Here is a 15,640-nt window from a genome sequence, read left to right as displayed (position 1 = left end):
GACCCAAGATATGATCTATCCTGGAGAATGTTCCATGAGCACCTGAGAAGAAAGTGTATTCTATTGTTTTTGGATGGAATATCCTATAAATATCAATTAAGTCCATCTTGTTTAATGTCTCATTTAAAGCTTGTGTTTCCTTATTTTCATTTTGGATGATCTGTCCATTGGTAAATGTGGGGTGTTATAGTCCCCTACTATGATTGTGTTATTGTCGATTTCCCCTTTTATGGCTGTTAGCATTTGCCTTGCGTATTGAGGTGCTCCTATGTTGGATGCATAAATATTTACAATTGTTATATCTTCTTCTTGGATTGATCCCTTGATCATTATGTAGTGTCCTTCTTTGTCTCTTGGAATAGTCTTTATTTTAAAGTCTATTTTGTCTGATATGAGAATTACAACTTCAGCTTTCTTTTGATTTCCATTTGCATGGAATATCTTTTTCCATCCCCTCACTTTCAGTCTGTATGTGTCCCTAGGTCTGCAGTGGGTCTCTTGTAGACAGCATATGTACAGTCTTGTTTTTGTATCTGTTCAGCCAGCCTATGTCTTTTGGTTGGAGCATTTAATCCTTTTACATTTAAAGTAATTATTGATATGTATGTTCTTATTACCATTTTCTTAATTGTTTTGGGTGTGTTTGTTTGTTTTTTGTTTTGTTTTTTGTTTTTTTGAGGTATGCGGGCCTCTCACTGTTGTGGCCTCTCCTGTTGCGGAGCACAGGCTCCAGATGCGCAGGCTAAGCGACCATGGCTCATGGGCCTAGCCACTCCGCGGCATGTTGGATCTTCCCAGACCGAGGCACGAACCTGTGTCCCCTGCATCGGCAGGTGGACTCTCAACCACTGCGCCACCAGAGAAGCCCTGTATTTAATTTTTGATAGTTTGATTAACATGTGTCTTGGCATGTTTCTCCTTGGATTTATCCTGTATGGTACTCTCTGCACTTCCTGGACTTGAATGACAATTTCATTCCCTGTATTAGGGAAGTTTTCAACTATAATCTCTTCAAATATTTTCTCAGTCCCTTTCTTTTTTTCTTCTTCTTCTAGGACCCCTATAATTCAAATGTTGGTGCATTTAATTTTGTCCCAGAAGTATCTGTGACTGTTCTCAATTCTTTTCATTCTTTTTTCTTTATTCTGCTCTGTAGTTATTTCCACTATTTTATATTCCAGGTTACTTATCCATTCTTCTGTCTCAGTGATTCTGCTATTGATTCTTTCTAGAGAATTTGTAATTTCATTTATTGTGTTGTTCATCACTGTTTGTTTGCTCTTTAGTTCTTCTAGGTCCTTGTTAAATGTTTCTTGTATTTTCTCTATTCTATTTCCAAGATTTTGGATCATCTTTACTATCTTTACTCTGAATTCTTTTTCAGGTAGACTGCCTATTTCCTCTTCATTTGTTTTGTCTGGTGGGTTTTTACTTTGCTCCTTCATCTGCTGAGTATTTCTCTGTTTTCTCATTTTGCTTAACTTACTGTGTTTGGGGTCTCCTTTTCACAGGATTCAGGTTTGTAGGTCCTGTTGTTTTTGATGTCTACCCCAAGTGGGTGAGGTTGGTTCAGTGGATTGTGTAGGCTTCCTGATGGAGGGAACTGGTGCCTGTGTTTTGGTGGATGAGGCTGGATCTTGTCTTTCTGGTGGGCAGAAACACATCTGTTGTTGTGTTTTGGGGTTTCTGTGAACTTATTATGATTTTAGGCAGCCTCTCTGCTAATGGGTGGGTTTGTGTTTCTGTCTTGCTAGTTGTTTGGCATGTGGTGTCCAGCAGTGGAGCTTCCTGGTCGTTGAGTGGAGCTGGGTCTTAGCATTGAGATGGAGATCTTTGGGAGACATCTCACCAACTGATATTACGTGGGGCCAGGAGGTCTCTGGTAATCCATTGTCCTGAACTTGGCTCTCCCACTTCCAATGCTCAGGCCTGACACCCAGCCGGAGCACCACGACCCTGTCAGCCACACTGTATTCAAAATGTGATCTTAAGACCAGCACATGGTTATCATGTGGCAGCTTGTTAAAACTCGAACATTTCAATCTTTCTTTTCTTCTCTTTTCTTTTCTTTTCTTTTCATTTCTTCTCTTCTCTTCTTTTCTCTTCTCTTCTCTCTCTCTCTTTCTTTCATCAACCACTCTGATTGTTTTAGTTCTACTGCAGGCATTTTACTCCTCACATTTAATAAACCAGGACCTCGCTTCTTCCCTTCCAAGGGTCGTGTTGGGTGAAGCTGTGCTGGACTGACCTGGTTGGGGTTCAGAAGCCCTCAGGACCTATTATATTCTTCCAGCCTCTCTCTAATTCTTAGAAATCCCGCCCCCCTCAACCTGTCTGCCACTCCCTCAAGGCAGGCCTATCTTCTAAAGCTAAGACATTTCCTTTCTCCTCCACAGTTAAAACTTTCCAGAAAGATCAGCAATCTGAGGCTGGTATCATCTAATTAGCACTGAAATTGCTCAGGCAGTAGGCAGCAGGACAGTCTGGGCAGGTGTGGGTGGTGAGGTAACTTGGGGTGCACTGAGGCTGACACTAGAGCACAGGCTCATGGCCTTTAATATATATTTTTAATTGAAATTTGTTTTTTAGGTTATTCAAATACCAGATGTGATCTATTAAATCTTTAAAGATGGTCTTTTTTGTTATTATTTCAATATGACATTACATTAATAAATATTTCCAATTTAATTAAAACACTTTCACATTTCTTACCTAAAGTTTACATGTTTGTTTTTTATATGCCAGGTGGTAGTGAGAGCTTTGGTAAAAACAACTTTACCCACATGGAATGTGTTACTGGTCTGCCTTATGATCTGGCTGGCTTTTAGCATCATAGGAGTACACTTATTTGCTGGCACATTCTATGAATGCATTGACCCAACAAGTGGAGAAAGGTTTCCTATATCTGAAGTCATGAATAGAAGTCAATGTGAAAGCCTTGTGTTTAATGAATCCATGCCATGGGAGAATGCAAAACTGAACTTTGATAATGTTGGAATCAGTTTCCTTTCACTGCTTCAAGTAGTAAGTACATGTTTGAATTTGTGAATTACATGTTCATTCATATTGTATGTGAACATAAAGGACAAAATGTGGGTGCTTAATAAAGTTGGTTTTAAATTATTTTAGCAATTATTAGTAGATACATGTTATGGGACATACTATACTAAGCTCATTTAGAAAGACAAAAGTCCTTGCTCTGTTGGGAGAAGGAAGTGGAAATAAAGGTAGGACTAACGGAGGAAATGACAGGTACTGGCCAAAGCTATTTCCTCCACCACTGATGAGATAATAGGTTCACAATTTTTGATCTAACTCAGATTACTGCTATTTTGTTTCTACTTAGTACTTTGAGGAATGGCTACTTGGTCCCCCAATATCTAGCAGATATAAGGTGGTGAATAATTCCTGTCTTACCTCTGTCATAGTAAAGCACACATACAGCAGTTACAACTAACTATGACACTTGGGCAGCGTGTATTTATTTATCATTTATCTATCTATCTAACCAGTGCTCTCTCTCTCTCTTTTTATTAATACTATCTTAAAATATTTTAAGTTATTAACTACAATTAAGCTAAGTAGTTTTAAATAGTTGTTAATAAACAGTATAAATGTAAAAATGAAAGTGGTAAAGATCTCAATTACACAGTATATTGAAGTGTGGTCAGCCTTACTAATCAAATGCTTTACTGTAGTAATAACAGATTGAGTTTTAATTTTTATTTGCCACAAAGCATAAGATTTCCATAAAAATTAAATACATGCCATTTTTACAGGCCACATTTAATGGATGGATCACTATTATGAATTCAGCAGTTGATTCTATTGGTGTAAGTACAATATAATCCTAGAGCCACTGTTAAGGTTCACACAAAGACATTTTTGCAATTCAAGGACAGGACACAAGCAATAATTGAGTAATTAACATGGTAAAAGCAAATGCTTATGCTAGGGAGAAATTAAATACATTTCAGATTGAATATTTCATGAACAATGAACTCCTTCCAGGATTATATACAATGGTTGAGGCCAAACAGACCCATTTGAAGGATTATCATAACAATGATTAAACCAATGCAATAAATTTTAAAATTCAAATAAAAGCCATGATATCTCTTCACCAAAGACCAAGGAGGAAATATTGCCTCAAGTATCACTGTTGTATTTTTTTGTCATAAATTATTTTCTAAGTCTTAAAAGGTCAGTATAAATATTTTGCTTATTTTCTCACTTTTTATTTTATTTTTAAAAACAATTTTTTCAGAGAAATTTTAGATCTACAGCAAAATTGAGAGGGAGGTACAGAGATTTCCCATATACCCCTGCTCTCACACATGCACACCTCTCCATTATTGACATTCCTCACCACAGTGCTGCATTTTTTACCAAAGACGAACCTACATTGACACATCATAATCACCCAATGTTCATAGTTCATAGGGTTCACTCAGTGTTGTACATTCTATGGGTTTGGACAAATGTATAATAACATATACCCTTCGTTATAATATCATACAGAGTATTTTCACTGCCCTAAAAATCCTCTATGTTCTGCCTTATTTCACTTATTTTTTAACTTAACTTTTAGGTAGATATGCAGCCTAATTTTGAAGACAACATCTACATGTGTTGTTACTTTATTGACTTCATTATCATTGGGTTATTTCTTCCTCTGAGTATGTTGATTGGTGCTATTATTGCTAATTTCAACAAACATAAAGTAAAGATAAGTATAAATATTCTTTTTTCATCAATGTCTGAGGGGAAAAAAATGTCCTGCTTCAAATAATTAGTTTTGGATCCAGCTTAATATTGTTTTTATTTGGTACTTATCTTTAAAAAAATGATTGATGTTCCTACAGATTGATGGATATTGCTGAAATGTTCACTTTTACATTGTTTTCTATATTTAAATAAGCACAGACAAGATTAAAAGTTAAAAATTACAAATGTTTCTGTATATGGGTTTGTAAATAATGACATGCTGAAAAATAACATTGTTATGCATCTGCACAAATATCTGAAGATGTTCAAGAAAAATAAACCACACTTTTTTACTCTCTGATATACTCAAAGCTTTCAGAGTCATAACCAGCAGAGACATCTTTGTCGGTTGAAATAGCTTTTTCTGCTAGAAGTAGAGTCATAAATCCTAACTACATGACCTAAATAGGAGTGCTTGAAACAAATAAGAGAGAATTCAGAGGCAGAATTGAACAACCCATGTTTGGTGCCATCTCCACACAAAGACTCCCTTCAGGGCTTCTATTAATACAAATATCTCAAAAGTCATATAAGTTCACTTATTTTAACCTCAGGGCCCTACTTTCTATTAGGTGTAGGAATGCCTTATGGTAAATCAAAGAAAAGAAGAGTTTAATCTTGAAATTCCATCTTTGGCCATGTCATCAAAGCTTAACCACATGCAGAATCTGGTAAACAAACCACTCTGAGTCTGCACTAATTAGATGGGATTAGAAAGATCAGTGGTCAAATGAAATATTCATTGGATTGGATGCTTCATCTTCCTAGGGATTTCAACCTAATGGGATGATATCCTAGGATTTGCTTCTGGACTTCAAACTGATGACCCCTGTCAATTTTAAGTGAGCAAGTCCTGCCATGGGCAGTAACAATTCCTAATTCCTAGATTAACACATTAAATGTTCACCTCTTATTCACTTTGCATATTCTGTATAAGATACTGAAATTAGCACTAGAAACACAAAGATGAATAATCCCTAGAAGGTTCAATGAAGAGGTAAACACTGGTGCTTTTTGAATAATAGTGAAAAGTATCTTCTAATAGTATTTGGAAAATTAAGTAACGTATGAACATATAAAAACACATATATGACCAATTACATTTTTTCCTGATTATTAAAAGGTATAAACCAGCTTTACCTTTAGCTTTTTAGTTCAACTTTTCTTAGTCACCTTTCCAGATATCCTCTGCTGTTTCTCCTTTGTCTCTAACAAGAGGTCGGCCTCAGTAACTAAAAAGTTAAAATAGGGTTGACTACCCACAGGAAAGTTCATCAAAAGATAATTATCAATCATTTCCAGTGTATACTCTGTGTTTTGTATGAATTTCTGTTCAGAAGATCAGACATGTTTAAACATGATTTAGTTCATTGCAGTTAAGCCTTTTTTAAAGGATTAAATCAATAATTGCCAAGCTTTCGAAAACGCATATTAATGTAAGATGAAATTTGGATTAAATATGATTTTAATATCTTTTTCTTCCCTTTATTTACCTGGGAGGCTCAAATATCTTTATAACAGTAAAACAGAAGAAACAATACCATGCACTGAAGAAGCTGATGTGTGAAATCTCTCAAAAACCAGTACCTCGCCCAGGAGTAAGGAAATACCTAGATTTTTTTTTAAGTTCTGAAAAAGTTTCCTTTATATAGTCTCTCTTACAAATGAAGATGTGTTTTTAAAATTCTTAACAACAAATGCTTTTGACAAAATTTTTAAAATATAGTCTTTGAAAGAGCTTTTGGTTGTCTTTCTGTTTGCTTTTACTCTGTGCTATAGTTATTGCTTGGTAAAAACTTAGTCTTCAGTTATTTTCCTATTTATGCTGGGAGGGAAGCTGTAAATCTAAAGACAATATGTCTGTATAAATATCTTATTAATAAAAATATTACACCTTTTTTCTTTACACACAGAACAAATTCCAAGGATTTGTCTTTGACTTGGTAACAAATAAAGTTTTTAATATCATCATCATGGTTCTTATATTTTTCCAAGCAATAACCATTATGATACAAAGTGATGAACAGAACCCCAAAATTGACATTGCTGTCTACTGGATTAACTCAGTTTTTGTTACACTGTACACTGGAGAATGTGTACTAAAGCTCATCGTTTTCCGTTATAACTATTTCACCAATGGATGGAATCTTTTTGATTTTATGGTGGTTGTTTTCTCTATGACAGGTAAGATTTTGTTTAGTCAAATTTTCATTTGTAATAATATTAATTCAGGCAAGCTCTTAGAGTAAATATCTCCTGAGATATAGTCTCTTAATAAGCAAAACAGGTAGGGATCCTTTTTATTTCCAGCAGGAATGCCTTACATTTTTACATTCCTACATGTACACATGCCTGACAGATATAAGATATTAAAATACTTTCTGAATTAATACATAGACTTTACTTCACAGACCACCAGATAAATGCTTAATTACCCCTTCAGTATATCACATACATTATTTTTCTAAGAAGACACTAGAAGGACCTTTATGTCTTAGCATGATATAACCTTTCAAACTCATTATTGTTCCCTTTCCTCTAATCTCTAAAACTGTTTGCTACTTTCACAACACTAGAGTTTTAGGGTTTAATGAATTTGTTACAAGTTTTCTCTTACTCTGGAGATCCCAGTCCTTTATTTAACAAATATACTTGATTACCCTCTTTTTGAATATATGTTATGCTGTGTGCAAAGAATTCAGTTACAAACAAAGTAGGCATAATTCCTGTATATACATAGTTTATAATCTATCAAGGGATGCAGATAATTAAACAGTACATGTTAATGTTGTGCTATTAAGGTTATGATAAGGGAAGAAGCATGGGGTGCCACAACAGCACAACAGAGCAAGGACCACCTAATCAGTAAGTAGAGATCAGAGAAAACTTCACGGAAGAAGCAAAAATCTAAATAGAGACCCATTGGATAAGGAGGTAGCCAAGAATCTAAGATAAAAGTGTTTTAGGCAGAGAAAAGTTTGTTTATTGTCTGCCTCCCATAAGACACATACTATAATGTTATCTCCATAAGAGTAGAAACAATATTTAATGTTATTGTCAGGTACTATTCTATGCAGTCAGTAGTGAAAAATGTAGATAAACTGCTCAGTTGTGCTCCCAGAAAATTCATTCATCAGCTGGTAGTAGAGGCAGTGCAGCTAATATTGATAGACAAGTACAAGAAGCTTGCTAGAAAAGTATGTAAAGTCAGGAAAGGGCTGATAGGAAGAAAACAGAGGAAAACAGAATTAAAGAGCCCCATGAGATTGAAATGAAAGTTACTGAATCAGACATCTAGAAGGAGAGGAAATTGCAGTCCGAGATAAAGATGTTTGAATTTGAGATCTCAGAAGGTCAGGTATCCTGGGTGCAGAATGTGGCCATAGATGGGTGTGTCTACAGTAAAATGATGGAGATTATTAAAATTTAAGAAAGCTAAATACTGGAGGGCTAGCCTTTCAATGGGTTGTTGATGGTAGGTGCTGGGGTGGAAAGGGTGACAGTGAGCCATGTACGAAAGTCTCCAATGAATATGAGTGAGGGAGAATGAATAGATCATAGAATCAAGGAATGGTAGGAGATGGTAGAGTTGAATGTCATGGTCCACAAACTCAAAAATTTCTTTTTTGTTTATAAAATTAATGTGAAGGAAAAGTATCTGAAAATCACATTGGAAAGAGGGAAATATGCTTGCTTGTTCCATCTTTCTACCCTGAGAAATGTGGAATGGGAAAGAGTGAGTTATCTGTGCTTGAGAGTGTTGCAAGGGAAATAGTGTCCTCAAGATAGAGTCAGATTTTAGATAAGAAAGGAAGTGAAGAAAATTTAGTGATGAAGAAGTAAAAATGTGTTTATAATTAAGTAGGGAAACCTCCTGCATAATGGAAGGGTTTGAGAGATTGAGGAGAAATGAAAATTTGAGTCAGAGTAGAAAGTTCACTAAAGCACTGTGGAAATGAGGGTATATGTAAGATAGAACGTCAGAGAGAATGCCATCATTGACAGTGACCAAATTAACAGAAATGTGAGACATGATCCTTCCAGATTCAGCAAACATACCATCTCATTTAGAAGTTTCATGGGATTTTCCCCTTCTCCACCTTCTCAACTCAGAATGAACCACACCCTCTCCAGTACTTTCAGAGAGCATCCCTTATGTTTTTTATGGTAATTATAATTTCACCTTGCTCTATAGTTATATATCTCCTTCTCATAGTGCCGTCATCCTCCCACCATTGCCAGAAAGAAAAGTTCTTGGCGAAGACTCATTTATTCAATTCACATTTAAAGCTCCTAATGTCCCAGATACTATTTATGAAGTCAATAAATCAAATTATAATCTGTGATCACTGAATACAAAATATTTTTTAAACTGTGTTTACCCACTAGGTCTTTCTGCCTTGCATTATAGTTAGTTTAAATATCTACCTCTACTCCCTAGATTATAGGGTCTTTGAGGATAGGAGTCATGTCACTCATCTCCGCATATTTTCTTGACACCTTTATGAGGTATCCAATAAAGGTTGGGTTGAATTAAATTTCTTGATCTAACTGCAATCAGGAAAAAAAATATAACTACTGTCCTATATTATGAATTCATGCCATCTGTGACTCCAGAAGTGCTTGATCTGTAATACTCTGAAAATGATGGTAGAAATAATTCTCTTCCAAATTTTGTTAGACACTCTGAGCATTGCCACAATTAGTATTTGGCTAACCCAGACTTTCAATATGTGCTAAATGTTATACGGGAAGGATTAATTACCTTAACATATAGAAGAAAACCAAAGAAATGTAAAATAATTTATATTCCTCTAAATAATTGTATTGCCTGCTTTATCTTTTCCTACACCAAGGACTATTTCTGCCTCTGATGGTGGGGTATTACCTTGTACCTCCTTCCCTTGTGCAACTGATACTTCTCTCACGGATCATCCACATCCTGCGTCCTGAGAAAGGACCAAAGGTGTTCCATGATCTGTTGCTTCCTTTGGTGCTGTCCCTCCCCGCATTGTTAAACATCAGTCTCCTCATCTTCCTGATCATGTTCGTCTACGCCATCTTTGGAATGTACAATTTTGCCTATGTTAAAAAGGAAGCTGGAATTAATGATGTGTCCAACTTTGAAACCTTTGGCAGCAGTATGCTCTGTCTTTTCCAAGTTACAATATTTGCTGGTTGGGACGGGATGCTCAATGCAATTTTCAACAGTAAATGGTCTGACTGTGATCCTGATAAAATTAACCCTGGGACTCAGGTTAGAGGAGACTGTGGTAACCCCTTTGTTGGGATTGTTTATTTTGTCAGTTACATCCTCATATCATGGCTGATCATTGTAAACATGTACATTGTTGTTGTCATGGAGTTTTTAAATATTGCTTCTAAGAAAAAAGCCAAGACATTGAGTGAAGATGATTTTAGAAAATTTTTTCAGGTATGGAAGAGGTTTGATCCTGATAGAACCCAGTATATAGACTCTAGCAAGCTTTCAGACTTTGCAGCTGCTCTTCATCCTCCTCTTTTCATGGCAAAACCAAATAAGGGCCAGATCGTTGCCATGGATCTTCCCATGGCTGTCGGGGACAGAGTTCATTGCCTTGACATCCTACTTGCTTTAACAAAGCGAGTTATGAGTCAAGATGTAAGCATGGAGAAAGTTCTTTCAGAGATGGAATCTGGATTTATGTTAGCCAACCCTTTTAAGATCACATATGAGCCAATTACAACTACTCTGAAACGAAAACAAGAGGCAGTCTCAGCAACCATCATTCAGCGTGCTTATAAAAGTTACCGTTTGAGGCAAAATGACAAGAAAACATCAGATATTCATATGATAGATGGAGACGTGGAAGTTCAGGCTATCAAAGAAGGTTCATATTTTGACAAAACTGAAGGAAAGTCAACTATTTAAAGCCAGATCTAATCCCACTCACTACCTTTTCACCTTCTTTACATATTCCCCAAATGTTAAAAGTTTAGATCAGAAATAAAAGCAAAGATCAGAGAAACTAAAGATTTCACTTAAAAATCAATTGTTTACAACCCATGGAAGAGAAGCTTGTGCTCACAAGATCCCACGTCCAATTCACTTTTACCCCTGTATATTCAGTCTGACCAAGACAACCCCTTGATATTACTGCAGAGTTAAATGGGGTTAAAACTATTGTTTAATAATCCAATACTTGTTTTCTCTATATGGCTTATATGGAGTGTGCTTCTTCTGGAGGGTTGGGGGAGGTAGTAGCAGAAATTAGTAGCCAAAGGAGCTTACTTATACATTTTATGTCTACTTTAACTTGATGGGATTCAAGTCACTACTAATGGGACTTAATTACAAATAAACAAGTACTTTCTTAAAGTGGGATGGTATTTTAAAAAATAGTACAATGCTACAGGCCATTAAATCATAAACTTGCCTAGGCCGATGCCAATCAGGGGAAGAGGAAAGGCAGTTCTTAGAAAGTGTCTCTGAGATTAATCAAAGAGACTCTTGGGCTGATTCAAACCACTTTTGAAAAAGATTGATTAGAGCCTAGGTTTTGTTTTTGATTGTTTTGGTTTTATTTATTTTTGGTTTGTGAATTAATGTTGTTTCATTGTTCTTGGATTCCTGTTTTCTCATCTTTTTGGCTAGTTCCAGCTAAGGACCATTCTCTCTTTAAGAGAATGAGTTCCTAGAACAATCAGCATAAAGGGAGCTACAGTTATAGCCTACATTTTCTAATTTTTCTCATTTCTCGTTGGGAAACTGTGGCCACTTTGTAGTACTTTTCACTGCACTTCATGGATTTTTATAACTTTCAGAAAGAAAATGATCACTAAAACTGTGTGGACTCTGAACTAGGAGATCAAAGTGTGAGTTTGCTGTTCGTGGTGTTTTATAACAGTGTATGCAACTTAGTTTCCACTTTCACATTTATCTTTCCAAGTTTTCTGTTTTGTTTTGTGTTTATTTCATCACATACATAATTACTATGTAAAATGTTTTATGTTTGAAAAACTTTAAAATCCTAAGCATTAATTTTCACTAGTAAGATAGGCACAAATTGTTGTTTTGATGTAATCATAAAATGCAGTCTCTTGCATCCCTGTAGTTTGAGATTCAGATATTTATTCTATTTGTGTGATGATTGATTTCAGTGTGCCTACAAAGCCCTAAAGGATTCAGAAGGAAAATATGTATACTGATGACTTAATGAAAAGCTTTAAATATGTTGTATGACATTCAATATCACTTAAATATCAGTAATTGTATTTTATTATGAATGCATGATCTTGATTGAGCCTTAACTATTATAATCTATTTCTGCTCCTCAGAAATGTATTAACCTGACCAAGATGCCTTTGGGGGATCCCCTAAGCAAATGTAATTTCAGAGTTCTGTTTCTTACTATAAATGTTGCTTCCCTCTCTCCTCCTGTTCTCTATCATGTGATGGGGACCAGTGAGGAATCAGTGTTAATTTGGTGACATGGTGACAGCTGGTGCTTTATTTAAGCTTCTCAATTTTCTATTTCTTGGAAATGCTTTAATGTGGAAACTGCTTCAAATATTTAAACTGAATCTAAGCTTGCTTCTGTAAATTCCATAAAGACTATGAACTGATTTTAGTTCGAAAATGATATCTTTTAATTGTAAATCGTGTTTGCCACTAACCTTCCGAAAGCTATGTAAAGAATTATTTTTAACAAATCTTACAACATATTTTACTTTTTAGATACTAAAGAAAATAGTAAATACAACTTGTTAACCAAGGTAAGCTTTGGTTCTTTTTCTTTCGTAAATTAGGTTGGCAACTTTGTGTAATAAGAACTTTTTTAAAATGAGCCTTACATTAAAGCTTATTCATTCAGGTTCAAAGTTCGAAACTGGAAACATTTTTGCTTCGTTTGGATTAACTTAATTTTGTAAAATAAATATTAGTAAGCTTACCAGAGATCCTTACAAACTGAAAAATGTAAAAAGCACTCCTCTTAGCAAAATCTGAAGTTTACTGGATATATCTCCATATTTTTAGAAGTTGCTATATGGAAGATAATGCTGAAATTAAATTTATTGTTATGCTAATATTTATCAATACCTGCTTCTTTAAAATTTTTCTTTCTGCTTCTTTAATAAATATAATTCACTTTAATATGGTTTTTAAAATGTTGGAAATAGCTACAATTTATTGAGCAGACTGTTAAGCCCAGCCTTGTGCTAAGTATTTACCATGCATGAACTCAGCATTCACAACTCATGAACCAATGATAATTCTCATTTTATAGATGAAAAAACTCGGGCTTAGAAGGGTTATAAGGGCTTTTATATGACACAGAACTTGTAATTAACATGGCCAGGAATGCAAACCAGGGCTAGTTTCAGAGCCTGAATAGTAAACCACTCTGTATGACACCTGTCTAGTAATAAATGACCTGGGTAAAGACAAAGGAAGTTTAAGATAAATTATATTTTTGTGCAGAGATAAGGAATCTTTTTCCCTCCCTCTCCTCTCGCCCTCTCCCCCACCCCTCTCTCTCCCTCTCTCTCTCTCCCTTTCTCCCTCTCTCCTTCTCTCCCCAACATCCAGCCCCCCACCACCACTACCCACAGCCCACCCCCATGGAAGGAATTTTAAAAGTCATGACCACTTCTGGAAAAAGGAAAGGCACAAGGGATGAAACTATAGAAGTTTTTTTCATTCAACATTTATTGAATGCTAGATACTAGAGATAAACCCAGAGCCTGGATAGATATACATACATATACACATAGATACATACAAAGATAAATATGAAACTAAAGAATTTATTGGCTGCCAGGGGAAACATAACTATTCAGCTGGATATATAATATATGGTAAGTTTTATACTATTTCATATAACCTGTAATATATATATACAGGAAGGAATGATGGATTCTACATTAGAAATTACAGGTGATATTAATTAAATGAGCCCCTGAAGAAAAAGAAAGATTTTATCAGTTAGAGAAAAACGTAACTGTATTCAACACAGAGACACTTTTAAGGAGAGGAGTTCGTCATGGAGATGAGACCTAGGTTTCCAGCTACTAGTTCTTCAAGCTAGACAATAAAGAGAGAGAGGAATCAACAATAGGATAAAATTTTCACAGCAGAGATGGAATAGAAACTGGAGTAGAATTACTCTGGGCACTCTGAATCCCTTCCCAGACATGCTTTATTTTGCCCTTTGGTTCTTGAACCCTCTCCTCCTTTAACTGCTCCTTTCAATAAATTCCAGGTCCACATGCTCAACTCTAACACTCAATAACATGCCCAGTGAATGACTGAGGCTTCACTCTACCAGTGGGGATTTTCCTCTTTATGTTAGGTAACCTAAAACTGTCAGGGTCAGACACTTACTCTTCTCCTCATCTGCAAGTGAACCTCTTATCTTCACTGACTTCAAAATTACAAATTAGCTCACAGGATTTTCTCTCAACTCCAGCTATCTACTCTATTAACCATCCAGGTGGCACAACACCCCTACTCCTGGATTCTAGTCTAAACCACATGAAGGTAACATCTTCAAATGACCCATAAATTCAGGGTCCCCATTCATACAAAATTTCATCACCATTCTTCCCTTCTTTTCTTCTTACTATCTTTCATAAAAAACTGTTGAGCATCTCCTAGGCACAGTAATTTAGAGATAAAGTTGTCTTTATCCTTAAAAAGGTATTAGTCAAGGTTCTCCAGAGAAACAGAACTAATAGGATACATAGAGATATATAAGAAGAGATTTATTATTATGGGAATTGGCTCACCAATTATAGAATCTGAGATATGCCATGTGCAAGCTTGAGAACCAGGAAAGATGGCAGTACAGTTCTGTCCACATCCAAAGTCCTGAGAACCAGGAGAGCCATGGGGTAGCTCACAGTCCAAGGCCAAAGGCCTAAGAACTGGGGAGGGACACTGGTGTAAGTCCTAAAATCTGAATCTAAAGGCCCTGGAACCAGGAGCGCCAATGTCCAAGAGCAGGAGAATATAGATGTCCCAGCTCAAGAACAGAGAGAGAGAATTCATCCTTCCTCCACCTTTTTGTTCTATTTGGACCTTAAATGAACTGGATGATGCCTGCCCATTGTTGAGAGAAATCTTCCTTGTTTTCATTCTTTTACTTCCAATAGACATATGTCACTGAATTTGAAGTGGGTTTCTTATAATCACTATATGGTTGGGTCACATTTTTTAATCTACTTTTTACTGGTATATTTAGATCAATTACATTTAAGGTAATTATTGATATGTTAACATTTAAGGTTGTCATTTATTATTTGTTTTTTATTTGTTTCCTCCAGTCTCATTTCTCTGGTTCTCTTTTCTTACCTTCCTGCACAATTCTGAACATATTTTAGGATTCCATCTGGATTTATTCATAGTGCTTTTAAGTGTATCTCTTTGTATATTTTTGGTAGTGCTTGTTCTGAGTATTACTATATCTACTCATCTATATATATATCAATCTACAAATTATACAGTCTAATATAAAGCATTTTACCACTTTTAGTGAAGTATGGAAACCTCACTCTCATTTGTCTCTTTGTCTTCCCTATTTGAAAATATTATTTTCTTGGGAATCAGAAGGCACTGCAATTTTTGCTCCAGTCATCAAATATGGTTTTAAAACTCATAAGGAAAAGGACAGTCCCTTGTATGAGTCCATATTTCTGCTCTTTGCATTATTTCTTTCTTCCTGATGATCCATTATTCCTTCTTTTATCAATTATTTTCTGTTTGAAGAATTTTGCTTCGCCAATCTTTAAAAGTAAGAGAGTTTATTTCTCTTTAATATTTTTATATTTAATATATATTTATTGCAAGTTGAAATGATAGTGTTTTGATATATTGGGTTAAACAGAATATATT

General features: G+C 35.4%; 1 protein-coding gene across 1 annotated transcript in view; it reads left to right on the top strand.

The window, feature by feature from the left end:
* SCN7A (sodium voltage-gated channel alpha subunit 7) overlaps positions 1-12,111 on the top strand; it is a 62,179-nt gene extending 50,068 nt beyond the window's left edge. The window contains exons 19-24 of the mRNA XM_079925143.1: positions 2,746-3,024; positions 3,780-3,833; positions 4,592-4,733; positions 6,268-6,365; positions 6,681-6,951; positions 9,624-12,111. Coding sequence (XP_079781269.1) covers positions 2,746-3,024; positions 3,780-3,833; positions 4,592-4,733; positions 6,268-6,365; positions 6,681-6,951; positions 9,624-10,678 — 1,899 coding nt within the window. The 3' untranslated portion in view covers positions 10,679-12,111. The remainder of the gene's footprint in view (positions 1-2,745; positions 3,025-3,779; positions 3,834-4,591; positions 4,734-6,267; positions 6,366-6,680; positions 6,952-9,623) is intronic.
* Positions 12,112-15,640: the final 3,529 nt, after the last annotated feature.

The sequence above is a fragment of the Stenella coeruleoalba genome (assembly GCF_951394435.1).
Source record: "Stenella coeruleoalba genome assembly, chromosome: 6".
NCBI classification, from domain to species: domain Eukaryota; kingdom Metazoa; phylum Chordata; class Mammalia; order Artiodactyla; family Delphinidae; genus Stenella; species Stenella coeruleoalba.
This window is presented reverse-complemented; position numbering and strand designations above follow the sequence as displayed.